Below are 19,444 nucleotides of genomic sequence, written 5' to 3'. Positions count from 1 at the left end.
CATAAACTAACTATAATCATCAGCATACAATAATAAAATGAAAAGGATGTCACCTTGATTGAAGGGGTTAAGACAACATCTGACTTAAGGATCCACAAACCTATTCCCTCCCTAATCTCTGATCACACCATCACATACCCGTTGGCACTCAGGGTCCCAGTCTTAACCCACTCAGCCAGCAGACATTTATAATTTTATTCTCCCCTTCTCCTGACAGTTTTATTCAGCTTATGACGGACTCTTTGAACTAGAGGTGCTAGACATAGCTTCAACAAACCTATCAGACTGTGAGTGACTTTTCTTGATGTTATTAAAACTGTCACCCCTTCCATCTTGTGGTGGAATTTGCGGTTTAAACAGGCCACCACCACACGATTCTACTAAGCTTCAGGTGGATCTCTTGCAGTGAAGGGGTTACTAAAGGCTACATCTATTCCTTCCGGTAAAAAAGTCTCTCCCAAGCCGAATAAATCATCAGCAGATAGTAATAATAGCAAAAGTACATCCTTGGGCTGAAGGGGTTAAGCATGTGACCCTAAGAGACTAAAGGTGCGACAAATGTTTACATGACACGCAGACCTTAGAGGAAGTACGGAGTAGTGTGGACAGGTGGGATGACACGCTTATCATCTGGAACTGCATCAAACAGCTTGGCTTTTTTCTCCGAGGTGGACGTGAAGCAAAGTATAGATGCCACATTGCCAGCACGATAGCAGTAGTTGGGAGCAGACCACACAGTCACCAGCTTTGAGTCAAACATATATTTGATGCCTGTGGAGTCAACAGTAAAAGCATGGGTCAGTAAAATGACACACCAACTCTTTGCTGTACTGTATGTTGATGATATGTTGTGGAGGAAAAGACTAAAAAGTGAGGATGAAAGGACTAACCCCATGGGACACTGCTGGGTAGCATTCTTAATTTGAAGCGTTGGTTTTGGTTGAGTACTGTCTTTAGGTTTGTTTGCCAGAGGGGAAGTTAACGAGCCACTTCTTGTCACTGTTTTCCATATGTATGTTTAAGGTTTTCATTATCAGAATATGTCTTATTGATGTACTGAAAGTTCTTTTTATGTCTATTGATGGAAGCATAGTTCTCAGGTGGAGTTATACCTTGTCCCTAAGATGAGTTGGGTTACTTTTTTTTTTTTTTTTTAAGTTCATAGTAAATTACTGAACAGTTATCTGCAAGGTAAATTACTGAACAGTTATCTGCAAGATATGCTGCTATACATATACAAGGCTGATCTACCAGTTTCCCTCAGCTTATAGCATTATACCAAATGTCTGGAAAAATTTGTGATATAACAGATGAACAAGGTAACACATCCCACTTTATCCCCTTTGAGGTGTCGGGGCTCAAGCTAGGCTATAACTGTCTACTGTATTACTAAGAGGACAAGCCCACTTCCCTTGGTGGCATCATATAACTGAAAAGCCTCCAGTCATCTTGTGGGACCTGAACTTACTACACCACCCAGCATATAATGAGTAACCCACTGCCTGTAAATCAGCACAAGGTTCAAATAATACAATAAAACTTACCTTCATTGACCAGCTGATGAGCTCGGCAAATTAACTTCAGGTTATTTGTATCTGTGAACTGATGCGTAACACTGGCCCCAAAAAGCCAGCCTGCACCACGGGGGGACATTGACCAGGAGTCGATCTCCTCAGGGTCACTCCACACCAGGTCACAGAAGGCACCTGCAAAAATGACCTCCAGTCACACACACAGTGTAGTTAGGACTAGACACAAAGACCTTGACATAAGTTTCCTTATTAAGCTTCTTCACTTTTTCTTCCCTCTTCTGTCATTCTTGCCTTCAATCTTTCTGCCTGCAGGTGACTTTACACTCCCTCTTGAGTCTTTCTTTCCTTCAGTCTTTCTTCTTCCTTCTGCCTATGGGTGACTCTACACTAAGTGACAAGCCAAATGGTTTCCTTTACACCATGAAACCATTTACTATGCTGGGTGGTATCCATATAACCAGATTATGGCTCCTGGTGGTTTAGTAGGTAATTAATGCACTCCAACCGCATTGCGCCTGTGTAGGTTTATATTTAAGGGGTGGTTGGGGTTTACTGCTCATGCAATGCCAATCAGGGTTGAGTAAAGCTGGTCACTCTCATCTTAAATGTGAGGACCAACTTGCCTAGCCCCAAGCTCCTGCGCTCCTCATGGGGGAACATAGGACTGGATGATGAATGGATGGATAAATTAAATTCAAAGTAACTTATATAAAGAGTGCTTATTACAGATTCATTTGGCTAAGTGGTTACTACCAGTGTAGTAAATGGTTTCCTTGGGTACAAGAAAAAATATGGTTTGTCACTCAATGTAGGGTCACCTAAGGGAAACATTACATGAAATGAGTTGACAGTGTTGTTAAATAATAAGACAGTTTCCAGAGACTGACCTTTATGCGGGATCTCTTGGTTGCGGTTGATTGTTCTGATTTGGTCTAGTGTGTTGATCTCCGGAGAAAGACCACCGTGCACACACAGGATCTCATCATCAATTATCTGCCAATAATTTAAATGTAAGTTAGCGTCATTATCATGGTCATAATCATCATCATCCGGATTCATACTTCCCATCTACGGATAGGGTGATGGCTTATACAATAATCCTTTAAAAATCACTGGGTTAGGTAACCAAAAATACTGTGAACAGTAAAACTGCAAATACTCTTCATAAATCAGGAATAAATCCTGCATGGGGTTTGGATGCCAACCACCATCACTGTATTTTAAGTAAAATATAAAGTAACAGCTTTAATGTTAGAAAGCTTATGGAATAACAGAGCATGCACTGTGTGAATTGGCTCTGAATTTATGTCAGTACACAAAATGAAAATAAAATGGATATATAATTAGAATATGACAATGGTACTTAAAATTTACATGTGGTACTCACTCCCTCTTCTGTCTTTCATTCCTTCATTGTTTCTTCTTTCTTCTGCCTATGGGTGACTCTACACTGAGTGACAAGCCAAATGGTTTCTTGCACACTAGGAAACTATTTACTACACTGGGTGGTAACCACATAACCAAATTTTGGCGCCTGGTGGTTTAGTGGGTAATTATTGTGCTCCAATCGGATTGAGCCAGTGAAGGTTTTTATCCAAAGGGTTGTTGGGGTTTATTGCTCACATAATGCCACTCAGGGATGAGTGAGGTTGGTCACTCTCATCTTAAATGTCAGGACCAACTGCCTAGCCCCAGGCTCCTACGCTCCTCATGGGGTAATGTAGGATTAGATGATGGATGGATGGATGGAGGGATGGTAAGGTGATGATGAGATGATAATGTGAAGATTATATGAGATGATGATGCATTTGATGATGATGGGGAGATGATGATGCATTTGAAGATGATGGAGAGATGACATGATGACAATGAGGTGATAATGTATGCTGGATGCCAAGCAGCTATGCAAAGGAACTATCACAGTGCGAGATTTTAAATTTAACCTGCAGGAAAAAAATTCCCTGGACAAAAAATCACAAGAAATTAAATCAGCAAACAAAAAATCCACCCCCCCAAAAATGAGATTACTGTACAGTTCAGTAAAATTTAAATAATCGTAACAGCCAATCTTATAACACCCCATTCAAAGTGTAAGGAAGAGGCTACTGTATGATGCATTAGTCCATTACTGGAGATTTCGGGTTAGATAATCAGGCCACCTCCCCCGCATAATATTATATGGCTGAAAATAACATCTCATCTCCTGGGAATCAAACCTATGCATTGCGTCACTCTTGGTCATTCTAACCACTAGACAACCAGATGCCTTGTATAAAAATGGGTAGTAAAGGAAGAGGATATTCGCAGGCTCAAACATAATGAAATGAGAATGATTAGATGGATGTGCAGTTCGTCCCAGAATGCGAGGCCTGGGGGAGCTAGGTTTATGGCGAAAGAGCTAGGAGCAAAGATGGGACTGGAGTGTATTGGTGTTGTGATGAGGAGAGGTAGACTGAGATGGTCTGAACATGTGAATAGGATGGGGGATGACAACTGTGTGCAGAAAGTGAGAAGTGAGAATGTTGGGGGCATGGCTGTGTGCAGAAAACCAAAAAAGACCTAGGACAAGGTAATATAGTGTGACCTTAGGGATAAGGGACTGAATAGGGAGGCTGCCAGAGATCGAGCAGCATGGAGAGCTGCCATTAGGTGACCAAGGATGATGCATGCAAGCATGTTGGAGACTTCATAAACAAAGCTAAATGAAACAATATATACTTCTGCATTCTTTCTGAAGACTCAATACCATTACAAACTCCTTCAATTCAGTAACATTTTAAAAATTTTATTCTTGCAACACTCCAACATATTCATCCAATTTGGGGATTAAAAAAAAAAAAAAGTTAAAAAGGAGGGTGAAGGATTGGCTACAGCACACTGTTCTAACCTAACAAAGATGCATGACCCTTTTCAGCTCATATGAAGGCCCAGGGCAGTCAGACTGGAGGACAGATCTGAGCCACAACCAAGCTAGACTAATTCTTACCTCATAACCATGGCTCATCAAATTATGATTTTGCATGAAAGTTGAGGTGGTGGCGACCATCATCCACTCATTTGATGCAGCCCTGCCAGCTTCTTTCTTCAACTTAATCATCCTTTTTCTGTGGCTGCCCTCCTCTCTCCCATCTTTCGTGTCACTGTTTATTACTTTTCTTTCCTTTTCAGGTGGCTTTACATTGTGTGGCATGCCAAATGGTTTGCTGTAAGCCAGGAAACCATGAACAACACTGGGTGGTAACCATATAAACAACCCACACATTCCCTACATGTCAACAGGTGGGTTGGTGAAGGGTTATTGCCCCTCCCCATAAACCAACTAAAGCAAAGTAAAACAGCCACCCCTACAGGATTATGGTATCTGGTTCTAGATAGACAGATAGATGGAAAATAAACCAATTATTGGAAACTGTATGTGAGGTGATGGAAGACGGGAGAAGGGAAACACCACTGATGTGACAGGGATGGGGTAGAAAGATACACGAGTGATAGTGGCGTGATATGGAGGGAGGGTTGTCGCATGGTGCAGGACCAGGTGACATGGTGGAGATTTATCCACAACCATCCCCAAGAGTTTATAAGGCATCTAATTATTGGGCTGTATTCTAGGTGGCATCTGCTTCGTAGCATATTGTCCTTGGCGATTTATTATGCTTATTATGCCTTGATGTCTTTTGTGATATCTACATGCCTCTATTATAGATATAGTTTACTTCATTAACATACCAGTGGATAAAAATGAGTAATAGCCAGAACAAAGTGCTCTGAAAGTGGTGATGAAAAATCTCCAAAACTATTTACACTGTACTGTAGTATGTCTTATAGACAGACAGACAGACAGACAGCAGTAGCCTTATGGCAATGATACTTACCGCAGCTATGGTGAGAAGATCGAATACCTTGCAGCAGTACTTCCAGGCATTCACATTCCCATACTTATTCTGGCACTCATCTGTAACAAGAACCAGAAAGGGGTTTACTTTTGTTAAATTCAGTGAACCTGTAATGTCAGCAATTTTCAGAACTACCATTTGTGACACTGATGAAGTCTACTGTACACATGATGATGTTGTGCACTCTGGGTGGAGCAGCTATGGCATGCACCCAGGAGCCAAAACTCTTCATATTTCCCTGCACTTTGCTTTGGGAAGGACTCTGATCCAACCCTGGTGAGGTGCTGCCTACCACAAGGGAATGCTGGATCCCTTCAAGGTGTACGTATACCCTCTAAAAAAAGTATCCGCCCTCTTACGGAACGTACCATTCTGAAACATAGACAAAGCATTGTGATATACGAGGCATCCTGTGATTATAAGTGAAAATATTATCTTTGGTCATTATTACAGTCCTGGAGGATTAGAAGTCGGGTATAATTATTCCCCTGTACAAAGGAAAAGGGGAAAAAGAAGTATGTGGTAATCATAGGGGCACTGGTCTTCTTAGCATAATAAGAAAAGTATATGGTAGGATACTTATTGACCGAGTTAAGGAAATAACGGAGAAATTAGCTGGAGAAGAACAGGGACGTTTTAGGAAGGGAAGAGGTTGTGTAGATCACATATTCATTCTTAGATCTTTAGTGGAAAGTTTCTAGAGATGGGAAAAAAGTTGTATGCGGCCTTCATGGATTTGGAGAGAGCATATGACAGGGTGCATAGACAATGATTGTGGAAAGTATTAAGAATATATGGAGTAGATGGGAAGTTGCTGAATGGTGTGATGAGTATGTATAAGGGTGATAAGATTGCAGTGTGTGTGGATAGTGGACTGAGTGAATTCTATTTGAAGGTTGGATTGAAATAGGGATGTGTCATGTCTCCATGGTTGTTCAATCTGTACATGGATGGGATTATAAAAGAGATACAAGGTAGGGCATTGGATGTTGGGGTGGCCCTAGTGAGAGAGGGCAGTGTTTGGGAACTCTCTGTACTGTTGTTTGCAGATGATACTGTGTTGTTAAGTGAAGATGAAGGGGAGCTGCAAAGGTTGGTGGATGAGTTTGGGAGAGTGTGTAAGAAACAGAATCTAAAGGTGAATGTAGGGAAGAGTAAAGTTATGGTCTTCGAGAGAAGTGAAGTCAGTGAATGTACAGTGAGGCTGGATGAGGAGGAAAGGGAAAATGTGAGTGTATTTAAGTACTTGGGTACTATGATGAGTAGGGATGGAAGTTTAGAGGGTGAAGTGCTTGAAAGGGTACAACAAGGAAGAACGCTTGCTGGTTCCTTGAGAGCAGTGATAAGAAACAGGGAAGTGAGCACAGAGGTGAAAAAGTTACTACATGACAGTACTGTACTGTGATACCAACTCTGATGTATGGAAATGAAGCTTGGACCTTGTTGGAGGGACAGAAGTCAAGAGTGAGAGCAGTGAAAATGAGTTATTTGAGAGGAGCCTGTGGAGTCACATGGAGAGACAGACATATGAGGAAGTGAAGGAGCGTTGTGGTGTGGCTGTGGATGTGATAGGAAGCGTTAGGATAAACACACTGAGGTGGTTTGGCCATGTGGAGAGGATGGAGAGTGAAAGACTGATGAGGAGTGTATGTGAGTGAGGTCGAGGGGGGGAGAGGGAGGGGGAGGCCAAGGATGAGATGGAGGGATGGAATGGAAAGGTATAGGTGTGAGCTGGGAGCAGGGCAGTGAAATGGCAGAGGACAGGGCAACATGGAGGTGATTTGTTTGTGGCCACCCCTTGCAGAAGTAAGGCATATGGCAATAGATAGATAGATAGATAGATAGACAATTATTAGAACTAAAAATTGCAATGAAATTCACATACTGAGTGGCATATATTTTGAGGCACGCAGATTTATAGATTCACGTGTGTCTGCTGAACAATCATCATACCCTAAGAGATCGATACTTTTACAGGGAGGTGTACATACTATACTGTACCTGTAGGACAGTCCTAATGAAGCAGTTGTTTAACTACAGTCAATCGGTCTGCAAAGCTAGACAGACCAGAGTTAAGTAAAAACAACAAGAACAACAACCAGATGTTCATGAATCCTGTGCAGTGATAAGTTTATCCTCTTAACAACAGTGATGTCTTTTCAATTTAACATGGCTACCACTAGGGGTTCATTAGCTAAGAATATATATAACCCATCCAGTTCAAAAAGCATCTCCAGCTGCATAAAACTGTCTAAATGTGGCAAAAACAAAATAAAATGTACTATATGCTACAACTGAAGAGGAAAATCTCTTGTCAAATAAATGGTAAATGAGTGTGGCCCATTTAGATGGGCATGCTGCTGACTATGGTCTGACAAATCTAAACTGGTGGCTAGGGTGTGGCGCAACCCTCTGTACAGTGTTGTATGTTTCCCAAACCCGCGATGTGAAACGGCTGTTATGTATGTAAAAGGCATGAAAAATAAGATAACACATATGAAGACAATGTTAACGTGTGTAATTTAATATATGAAAGAACAGTAAACTTTTTTCATTCATTCATTGCCAGACGCCATGTATCCCAAACGGGGTGGCCAAGGGCTTAGAGTTAATTGTTTTACAGGGAGGGGCACTAATCCTCCACCAACCCCACTTGACACGTAGGGATGCCAACAACATCTGGTGTTCCCAGGCGGTCACCCATCCAAGTAATAACCAGACCCAACATTGCTTAACTTCGCTGATCGGACGGGAAGCGGTGTACTCAACGTGGTATGGCCGTTATGCATAAAATATTTATACGGCAATTCAGAAACGTGGCATAAATATTTTACGGTGTTGCTAAAAAAAAACGTAGTCACTTTTATTGGCTGTTACTGTATTTCTGGGGTGGGTAATAATGTCACAATTATGATTATAAGATAATGTGTAGGAATATAAGTAAAAATATGCCAATTTCTTAGTAAAAGAAAAAATAATACATTAAACCCTTGTGAGCGGCAACACTCACACACACCCAGACTAACATAGCCAGAGCCTCCTCGTGTAACATTCCTTTGTGTCCTTACCTCCTTGATGGTGTGGAAATAAGTCAAATTTACAATATGTACGTTGGGTCTGGTTAATCCTTGGATGGGTGACCGCCTGGGAACACCAGATGCTGTTGGCATCCCTACGTGTCAAGTGGGGTTGGTGGAGGATTAGTGCCCCTCCCTGTAAAACAATTAACTCTAAGCCCTTGGCCACCCCATTTGGGATACATGGCGTCTGGCAATGAATGAAATGAATGATGAACAATATAATGTAAAAGAAAATGACCAAAATGTATCCTAAAACTTCATACATGAGGGAGAGAGAGAGAGGGGGGGGGTAAGGTAGGCCAGGGGAGGTGTTGAGGGAGAGATGGAGGAAGGGAGGGAAGGAAGGAGGGAGAGAGTGATTGAATGAAAACAAATCATGGCGCCGCGCCAGCGAGGTCATCTGGCGACAAATGTAAAACAATAATAAATATTTTTAAATATAATTAGATATAATAAAAAAAATAAAGAAATGAAAGCATAAGTTTATAAGTCACTCATAAAAGAAACAAAATTCCCCAGGGTGATGCACACCTCCCCCAGGAGAGAGAGAGAGAGAGAGAGGGGGGGGGGGGAATCGCGCGTATGGAAAACGTGGCAACACTGTAGAGAGCTTCGTGCCCCACCCTAGCCGCCAGTTTAGATTTGTCCTACCATAGTTCCACCTATATCAGGAAAAAATTTACTCTCTAAACCGTACCTCACCCCATCCTCAGGTGGGAAAAAAGAGGTCAGCATGATTATGATATCATGTTAATAAGTTACATGTAAAGTACCACACAAACTCTGAAATCTGACATACTTGGATGCAAAGGCTTTACGAAAAATGGACAATATTGGAATACAGAATAACAACTGTGGGAAAATCATGTAATAAGGAGCCTACAGTACCATTATCCCTTCACTTCAATAATGTATTTTTCATTTTATTCTTTTTACTATCAGTGGTAGGCAGGGGCGCCCATCATCCACCCACTTAGTGTAGCGGTACTCTGCTTTAGCATAACTCTACCCTGAGTGGCAAGCCAAATGATTTCCTGTAAACCAGGAAACCATTTATATACAATGTTGGGTGGTAACCTTATGACTAACCAACACGTTTCTTACGTGACAGCAAGTGGATTGGCAGAGAGTTAGTGCCCCTCCCAGGAAAACAACTAACGGTAACTAAAAATACCAACAAGAAGCCTCGGACCAGGACTGACCAAAGGTGACTAAGGACCGAACAATGGACATGGTACGGATTGCGACATGGAATGTAGGGGGTGTGAATGATGAGGTGAAAGAGAGAATGTCCAGGTGCTTGAGGATGCAAAAGTGGATGTGTATGGAACAACTGAGACAAAATGGTAAGGTGAGACTGTGAGAGACTGGGAGTATGGATAGGGTATGTACACGGGAGTAGATAAGAATGAGAGGGCAAAAGAAGGAGTTAGATAGAAGGAGAATATAAGAGAGTATGGATCTCTTGGGTCAAGGATTGTGTGGGTAAGATTGAAGTTGGACTACAAATGAGGGTGATTGTGTGTGCGTATGCACCAACGCAAGATCATGCAAGTAGAGTGAAAGAAGAGTTCTGAACAAGTGTGGAAGCATGCATGGAAAAGTTTGAAAGGAATGAGAGGGGATTTTTGATTGGAGATCCATCCATCCATCATCCAATCCTATGTTGCTCCATAAGGAGTGTAGGAACCCAGGCCTAAGCAAATTGGTCCTGATGTTTAAGATGAGAGTGACCAGTCTCACCCACCCCTGGGTGGCATTACATGAGCAATAAACCCCAACCATCCCATGGATATAAACCTACACAGGTTCAATCCGACTAAACCACCAGGCGCCATAATTTGGTTATATGGTTGTCACTCAGCATAGTAAATGGTTTCCTGGCATACAGGAAACCATTTGGCTTTTCACTCAGTGTAGAGTCGCTCATAGGCAGATGGAAGAGGAAAGAATAAAGGAAAGAAAGCCAGAAGAGGAAGGATGGAACAGAGAAAAGGGAATACATCCAAAGTAGCACTACAATGAATGAGTGGATGGTGAGTGCCCCCACCTACCACTGTGAATGGAAAAGTAGGGAATGTGAAGGTGGATGGAGCAGTTGGTGAGTGGGATGTGCCTCCAGAAGTGGATGAGAATGGCAGTGCTAGTGGAGATTTGCGCGGGGAGGGGGTTGGTGATGGCCATTACCCTCTTTAGACACAACCTGATCCACAGGTATACGTGGCGAGTGATGAGAAGGGAGGGTGATGAATTGAATGAACAGAATGCAATGACTGATTATGTGTGTGTGGATGATAGAATATGAAGCTGTGTAATGGATGCAAGAGCACCACTTGGTGGTGGCGAAAGGCAAGGTTCAAATGAAATGGAGAAGGAGGAGAAGGAAAGGACAGGAGGAAGTAGTCCATACAAGGAGGGTAAAAAGATTGCAAAGAGGATGGAAAAAAGGCAGAATATAAGAGAGAAGTGGAGGAGCAACTGGGTAAATATCATTTGGAGCAGATGGGGGATGTGTAATATATTCACAGAAGAAATCTGTGCAGCATGTGAAGTGGTGTGTGCAGTGAGGAGAAGATGAAAAGGAGTCCAAGGAACAGCATGGGGGAATGAAGAGGTAAGACAGGCTGTGGCGTAAAAGAAGAAAGCATATAGTGAGTCGATGAGAAACGGGCGTGGAGGAAGTTGAGAAACAGAAGAGGGAGTTATATGTATAAAGGATGTGAGAGGTGAAAAAGATTGGTAACAGTGAGTAAGAAGAGAGTGGATGAGGAATTTGGAAAGACTTTGAGTGTAAAGCAGAGGAAATGTAAGAAAATGTTCTGGAAAGAGGTAAAGAGAGTAAGACAGGGTGATAAAGATGTAGGTCAGGGAATGAAGGATAAAAATGGTAGATTGCTAGTGGTGAAACGAGAAAAGTGAGCAGATGGACAGAACACTTTAAGAACTTGCTGAACATAGAGAATGAAAGTAATGTGAGTATAAGTGGCTGGGGAATGACTGGGAGGAGGTGGGAGGTGAGAAAAGAGGAAGGAATCAGTAGGATGGAAGTAGTGGAAGCAATGAATAAAGTCAATATGGGGAAAGCCCCAGGAATTGATGGAGTGTGTGGTGAAATGCAGAAGCATGGTGGAGAGATAGTAGCAGAATGGATATGGAATATGTGCAGATTAGCTTGGGAGGAAGGTAGAGTCCCAGAGGATTGGAAGTCAGGTATAATTATTCCCGTGTACAATGGAAAACGGGAAAAACAAGTGTGTGGTAATCATAGAGGCATTTGTCTTCTTAGTGTAACAGAAAAAGTATATGGTAGGATACTTATTGACTGAGTCAGGAAATAACAGAGGAATTAGTTGGAGAACAACAGGGAAGTTCTAGGAAGGGAGGAGGTTGTGTAGATCAGATGTTCATTCTTAGGTCCTCAGTGGAAAAGCTTCTAGAGAAGGGAAAGACGTTGTATGTGGCCTTCGTGGATTTGGAGAAAGCATATGATAGGGTGGATAGACAAGGAATGAGGAAAGTATTAAGGTCATATGAAGTAAATGGGAAGTTGTTGGATTCTGTGAAGAATATGTATGAGGGTGCTAGGGCTGCAGTGCGTGTGGATAGTGAACCGAGTGAATTTCTCTATCGGAATGTTGGACTGAAACAGGGATGTATTATGTCTCCATGGTTGTTCAATCTGTATATGGATGGGGTTATAAATGAGATACAAGGTAGGGCAGTGAATGTTGGAACAATCCTAATAAGTGATGGCAGTGTTTGGAAACTCCCCGTACTGTTGTTTACAGATGATACTGTCCAAAGGGGAACTGTATGGCTTGGTAAATGAGTCTGGGAGTGTGTGTAAGAAATGGAATCTAAAGGTGAATGTAGGGAAGAGTAAAGTTATGGTCTTTGAGAGAAATGAAGTCACTGAATGTACAGTGAGGTTGGATGAGGAAGAAATGGAAAATGTGAGTACATTTAAGTACTTGCATAGTGTGATGAATAAGGATGGAAGTTTAGAGGGTAAAGTGCTTGAAAGGGTACAACAGGGAAGAAAGGTTGCTGGTTCTTTGAAAGTGATAAGGAACAGGAAAGTGAGCATGGAAGTAAAGTCACTGCATGACAGTATTGTGATACCAACTCTAACATATGGAAGTGAAGCTTGGACCTTATTGGAAGGACACAAGTCAAGAGTGAGAGCAGTGGAAATGAGTTATCAGAGAGAGGCATGTGGAGTTATATGGAGAGACAGACTGACAAGTAAGGAAGTGAAGGAGCACTGTGGCATGGATGTGGATGTGATAGAACGCGTTAGGAGAAATACACTGACGTGGTTTGGCCAGGTGGAGAGGATGGAGAGTGAGAGACTGGCAAGGAGGGTGTATGCAAGTGAAGTGGAGGGGGAAAAGGGAGCAGGAGGCCGAGGATGAGATGGAGGGATGGAGTGGAGGGGTATATGAGAGAGGGGTGTTAGCTGGGAGCAAGGCAGTGAAGTGGCATTGGACAGGATGACTTGGAGGTGATTTATCTGTGGCCACCCCTTACGAGATTGAGGCACCTGGCAATAGATAGACAGATAGACCACCAGACCATTTTACTCTGTTTCAGAGAAAATGTCTCACTTCAAGTTTCCAAACTTGAGGAGTTTGGTATGGTCTTATGTCCATTCACTAACATATACATCTTTTCTAAATTGAACAAAATTGTTTGGTGGGTGCATGAGTAGTATAAAATTAAGCAGTCTGATTCAAAGGGTTAAGACAAGTTTCTGAAGCAAAAAGCAACAGGTCAGTATATACTAACTACACCAAAGTCCTGACATTCAGGGTGACAGTGAAAAGCTGCTCATCCGAATGCATTTTGTAAGCAATAAACCCCAATCATTCTTTAGTCAGTGAATGTACAGCGAGGTTTGATGGTGAGGAATTGGAAAATGTGAGTACGTTTAAGTACTTGGGTAGTGTGATGAGTAAGGATGGAGGTTTGGAGGGTGAAGTGCTTGAAAGGGTACAGCAGGGAAGAAAGGTTGCTGGTTCTTTGAAAGCAGTGATAAGAAACAGGGAAGTAAGCATGGAAGTGAAAAAGTTACTACATGACAGTATCGTGATACCAACTCTAACGTACGGAAGTGAAGCTTGGACGTTGTTGGAAGGACACAAGTCAAGAGTGAGAGCAGTGGAAATGAATTATTTAAGAGGAGCCTGTGGAGTCACATGGAGAGACAGGCTGACGAATGAGAATATAAAGAAGCGTTGTGGTGTTGATGTGGATGTGATTGGAAGCGATATGAGGAACACACTGAGGTGGTTTGGCCATGTGGAGAGGATGGAGGGTGAAAGACTGACGAAGAGAGTGTATGTGAGTGAGTGAGGTGGAGGGGGGAAGAGGGAGGGGGAGGCCGAGGATGAGATGGAGGGATGGGGTGGAGAGGTATATGAGAGAGGGGGGTGTGAGTTGGGAGCAGGGCAGTGAAATGGCAGGGGACAGGGCGACTTGGAGGCGATTTGTTTGTGGCCACCCGAAACGGGATTGAGGCGTCTGGCAATAGATAGACAGATAGATTCTTTAGATTTCAACTCTTATGAGCTATATCTGGTTTAAGTACCTTAACCCACTAGACTACCAAGTGCCTATGGTTATATGGTTACCACCCAATGTAGTTTTAAAAAGTTTACTTCATATACTGACTTTAGTGTATATAACGACATGTAAAAAAAAAAAAAAAACTATTTACACTGTACACACCACTATTGTAGATACTTGTTAAAAACTATAACAATCAATTATTATGATCCAATCTGCAGAACAGGGGACTCATGTGTGGATACTTATCTGATTATCATCACCACTATCATCATCCTGACCTCTTTCTCCACATCTGAACTGGGTAAGGCAGGGTCCAGAAAACAAGGAAACAGCAAGCATAAGGGGATAACTACCTACAGCATGTCCACTCACCAACCTAGTCCTAAGAATCCTGGCTCCACCTTGCAGGTCTAATTTCTGGACACGTAATTTTTTTTTTTTCCCCCTAACAGAAATACTTAGAGCTACTCACCGTAAAATCCATAAACCTGTGTGATCTGGCGTGACTCGTGGTTGCCTCTTAGTAACGTTATCTTGTGTGGCCATTTAGCCTTGAGGGTGAGGAGGCGGGTCAGTGTCTCCAGACTGTAGTATCCTCTGTCCACAAAGTCTCCCATGAATATGTAGTTGGTGTCTGGGACCTGACCACCTGTTCGGAACAGCTCCTCTAGGTCGTAAAACTGAAAGCATTCACTTTTACATCAGTATTTAATTTATCTTGCTAATGTATGTATTAATGTGTGAGTCAATAAAAAGTTAAGATTATTAGAGATGAGATGATTCTATTAATATTAATTCACAACTTTCAGTGTGTGCTGTTTGATACATGAGAGGGCTCAGTTCAGCAACATTAGATACATCGTAGCTCTTCTCCACAAATAACTACAGTACCAGTACAGTATTCTGTCTTGGGTCATTAATCATGGCTTTCTCACAAGGCCTGGGCAGGAGGTGGAGGTGGATTTTGCAGCCAAACCATTCACTACACTCATCACACTGGGATTTCTAATCATTCTCATGTATAGAAAGCGCTGGATAAGGTGCAGAACAGTAACAGTTTACTACATCCATGTTTTGGTGATCCAGAACTACCAACCCCTCCACATTAACCCAGGCAGACATTCCCATGCTAGTATGCTACCGAAATCCATTTAGAGTGACTGTAAAATCTGAAGGTGCTCCTGGGCAAAACGTTAAGGAAGACTGTGAAAATGGCCCTTACCGGTAAATGCGTAAGTCATTAGGCACGGCTTTCCATAACTCTGTAATCATCCACACTATCAACAGGTAGTCAACCTCACTGCAACCATTCTTCATGGACAAAGAAGTTCAACAATCATTAGGCTGTTAACCTGGACCAAACCACTGAATTGAAAAATTAAAAATAGAATACAGTAAAAGTCCGATTATTCGGTAGATCCGATACTTCGGCAGTTCTGAGAAACAGTCCCATTTACGAAAGTCTTTGACTGTTCGGCAGATGTCCGGAATCATCTCGGCAGTCCAAGAAGTGTTATTTGTGACTTGTAGGCCTACTGTTTCATTACACTTATATATGTTAACTAGTTTCTATATATTTCATATTCAGGTACAGTACTGTACTGATTACAATATTGCACAGTATCATACAGTACAGTAACCCCCTCCCACCCTAAATTAGCGAGGGTTACGTTCCAAGCCCCCTCACTAAGTCTTGAAATTTGCTAATTATTGATGCCTTCCTGAAAATGACACTTACTGGTAATTGTGTAGCCCATGAACCACTGATACTGTAATGCATTACCCATAAATAAACGTTGCTTGTTGAATCTGTTTCCCCATTGTTTTTAGCTGTACGGCTGTGACAGCTCTTTTACTTTGATTCCTCAGCATAATGGTGGAAGAGACTGTCCTAAGTTTTTAACAAAACCTAACCTAACTGAGTTTAACTGAACCTAATACATTAACGAAACCTAACCTAAAGTCGGAAAAATACATAAAATAAACTGGAGGAATATGAATTGGTAAGGTCTTTCTGATGGAAGTTAAACTACATTTAGCGCTCATTCTTTTGTTTTTTTCCTTATATGTGAAAGGGAGAGTATTGATGCAAACAGTAATGTATTCCATTAACCCCTTAATAACCTCCGACACTGAACAACCCTTTACAGAACCGGCGTCAGCGATGTTGAGTTAGTGTGAGCTATAAAAAAACGTGAACAATTATGGGAAGGGAACGAAGATCACTGGTATGTTTACACAACTCTACGTTACCATTCCAAGCAGTCAGGCGGTCGCTTAATCTCAGATGTTTTCACCCATTTGATAAATGCACCATAACTTTATCAATTCTTCCGTGAATCATGGGTTTAGGAAGTTAAATAACACATTGGTAGGTGCACCAAACGTTTATCTTCACATCTTTAAGAAAAATAAATTGATTTAAGAAGAACGGAAGAAACTTACTCGACGTAATCAAAGTTGGATTAAATTTCTTCCATTTAATTTTCTTAACGATGTGAAGAGAATCGTCTGGTGCACCTAGCAATGTGTTTTTTTTAGCTTCCTAAATCCATGCTATGATTCGCTATGATTCATGGAAGAATTGATAAAGTTACGGTGCATTTACCACATGGACGAAAACATCTGAGATTAAGCGACCGCCTGACTGTATGGAATCATATCCTAGAGTCGTGTAAACATACCAATGACCTTCGATTCCTTCCCATAATTGTTCATGTTTTTTTTTACAGCTCTCACTAACACGACGTCACTGACACTGGTACTGTAAAGGGTTGTTCAATGTCGGGGGTTATTAAGGGGTTAATGGAATACATTACTGTTCCTACTAATACTCTCCCTTTCACATATAAAGACAAAAATGAACAAGAGAATGAGCGCTAAATGTACGTTTAACTTTCATCTGAAAGACCTTACCAATTCATATTACTCCAGTTTATTTTATGTATTTTTCCGACTACAGTATTTTATTTTGTGTTTGGAGAGAGTACTGTATACAATACTCATTCCAAACACATCTGTAATAATATAAGTAGTGATGATAGTGTTTACCAATACAAATGATGTACTGAGCGGGTAGGTAATACAGTTTTCCGTATCATTTCGGCCATCCAGGAAGTGTTATCTGTGACTTGTAGCTCTACTGTGTCATTACACTTGTATATGTTCCCTAATTTATATATATTTCAGATTCAGGTGTAGTACAGTACTGTACAGTATACAATACTCTTTCCAGACACAACTGTAATACCATAAGTGGTGATGACAGTGTTCACCAATACATTTACAGTGCTGAGTGGGTAGGTTTTTTGATTATTCGGCAAATCCAACTTCTTGGCATCAGCCAGGTCCCGTAGGTGCCAAATAATAGGACTTTTACTGTATTGCCTAAAGATTAATAAAAGGGTGTACAAGGACTACAAGTAAAGATGATTAGTAAAATGATGTACAAAGACTACAAGTACAGAAGATTAATGACAGGATGTACATAGACTACAAGTACCGATCATCTTCACCAAGATACAAGTGTACAGTAGGAGTCCAAGGTTAGGCTATCACAGTCTAGTACATTTAAGGGTAGAGGACCAACCTACTGACCCTGGTGGGATTATATATCAAAATGTCTCCAGATACCTCTTGGGGAATGAACCTACCTAAGATCATCACTCTGACCAGGGCATTCGATCCATTATAGCTAATTCTTCCACCTTAACCTGACCCCAACTTTTGCTGTGACACAGCTCAGCGGCAGAAAAAACATAATGCTGTCTCTATCATATTTATTGCACTTCTCTATTATTAGCATCATTTTCTATATTACAGTAATCTATGGTTACAGCTTGGCATTCAAGTCGGAGGGACAGCAATTAAGGCAGTAAAAACGTGTGCAGTATGGTGCAAAAATCAAGAGTAGGTTTGCTCACCTGTCCATGTATATCGCCGCACACTGTAACTGGACATGATACCGGCTGGATGTTACCTTCCTCTATTAACAGCTCACATACCATTTCACATAATTTCTGAAAATTAGAATACCATCAGTCCTCATTAATGCTCATACACTGTGTTGCTTTTTTTTTCTCTCTCTCTCTCTCTCAAAAAAAAAAAAAAAAAAAAAATAAAAAAGCTCAAAATTCATTATAAAGCTGCTCTGAGGTCAGATATGAAGTCTCAATTGATGCTGTTTCACTTAAAGTCACATTCTGCCTCCACACATCCTAAACTAGGTGAAGACTGACTGTACTATATATATTAACCCTTTTGTTGTCGTTGTTGTGGCCTCAGGTTCATCTGGAAGTGAAATCTGTTGACCACAGACTGAAGCTGACTTTTCCCTGCAACCACCCTCCTCCTTTTGGGGAACAGGATGGGAGACGAGGGGTGTTTGTACGGCCAGGTGATGGTGCCCTCTCCAGCAATTTAATCCCTTTAATCCAATGATGATTTTTTTTTAAGAACATTAAATATGGCCAGCTACTGGCAGACGTCGGCGGAATATTTACGCATTCTACATCCTCATTTACAGCTTTCAAGGGTACCAGGTATACTTATAAAACTGCCCACTAGCTGTGGAAATCTAGGAAAAATAACAATTAACCTGTCAAAGACTCATTTCAATACAAAATATGGGAAGACCACGTCCGCTTGGCAAAGAATAATAATTAATTTCATCCTGAAGGGCATAAAGGGTTGGGTGGCCTCCCCTCTGCTGAATACAAGTCTGCTGGCTGAAGAGGAAAATACTACCGACTTCGTGTATTACGTTGTGGTTGAAAATAAAATTCTAAAGCGCCCCAGTCACTCTTTGGGGATTAAATATGACAATTTTTATGTACAAAGCTTCATCTGGCTTTTAATAATGTCAATATATAAACTTTCAGATTCAAACGATGATTCTGTCCTCAACCCAGTCGTATTAAACCAGACTATACTAATTTTACCAAGCTATTTTCTCATATCTCTGACTAATTTTTATTGACGAAGCTTCACTCACCTTAAGGTCACTTTCGGGTAAGTATTTGCAGTCCTTTGCAATTTCTATCCACTTGTCAACGTCCGCCATTTTTATTATTAGTAAAGAAGATACAAGCTTAAGATTATTATTTTATTATTTTCTATTTCTCTGTATTTGTAACACAGCTAATTTATATTACATAGCAAGTTTATGTACATATTATCTAATTATACATTACTTATGACCAAGCGTATTAATTAAATGGAAGATAAATACTCACTAAGCATCTATACCTTTTTTAAGTCGTCTGTATACAATACCAAAAAGCAAGAAATTATTGACTTACACGAAATCAGTAAAAATAATAACCATAATTTAAAAGCATACCATGGACACTAGCCCGTTACCCTAGCT

General features: G+C 41.2%; 1 protein-coding gene and 1 non-coding gene across 2 annotated transcripts; both read right to left on the bottom strand.

Annotated features, from left to right (window-relative positions):
* Positions 1 to 512: 512 nt before the first annotated feature.
* PpV (Protein phosphatase V) lies at positions 513 to 19,141 on the bottom strand. The gene is made up of 7 exons (XM_080280000.1): positions 19,070 to 19,141; positions 18,000 to 18,095; positions 14,549 to 14,756; positions 5,405 to 5,484; positions 2,420 to 2,525; positions 1,545 to 1,706; positions 513 to 771 (listed from the first exon to the last, which is right to left on the bottom strand). The coding sequence occupies exons 1-7, from the start codon at positions 19,136 to 19,138 to the stop codon at positions 581 to 583; spliced, it is 912 nt and encodes a 303-aa protein (XP_080136126.1). The 5' UTR covers positions 19,139 to 19,141; the 3' UTR covers positions 513 to 580.
* LOC145409721 (5S ribosomal RNA) lies at positions 8,093 to 8,211 on the bottom strand. Its single transcript, XR_013899168.1, has one exon. It is a non-coding gene; the product is annotated as a 5S ribosomal RNA (ribosomal RNA).
* Positions 19,142 to 19,444: the final 303 nt, after the last annotated feature.

This window comes from Coenobita brevimanus, chromosome 82, assembly GCF_032717465.1.
Source record: "Coenobita brevimanus isolate Jiangsu-jjx chromosome 82, ASM3271746v2, whole genome shotgun sequence".
Classification (NCBI taxonomy): domain Eukaryota; kingdom Metazoa; phylum Arthropoda; class Malacostraca; order Decapoda; family Coenobitidae; genus Coenobita; species Coenobita brevimanus.
Note: the sequence above shows the minus strand (reverse complement) of the source record. Positions and strands in the feature narration are given on the sequence as shown.

Coding starts and splice junctions, on each gene's coding strand:
- PpV (XM_080280000.1), bottom strand. CDS start 19,138: ATGGCGGACGTTGACAAGTGGATAGAAATTGCAAAGGACTGCAAATAC. Junction 14,757..17,999: donor GCGGCGATATACATGGACAG/GTGAGCAAACCT, acceptor GAATGCTTTCAG/TTTTACGACCTAGAGGAGCT. Junction 772..1,544: donor TCATCAGCTGGTCAATGAAG/GTAAGTTTTATT, acceptor TTGACTCCACAG/GCATCAAATATATGTTTGAC.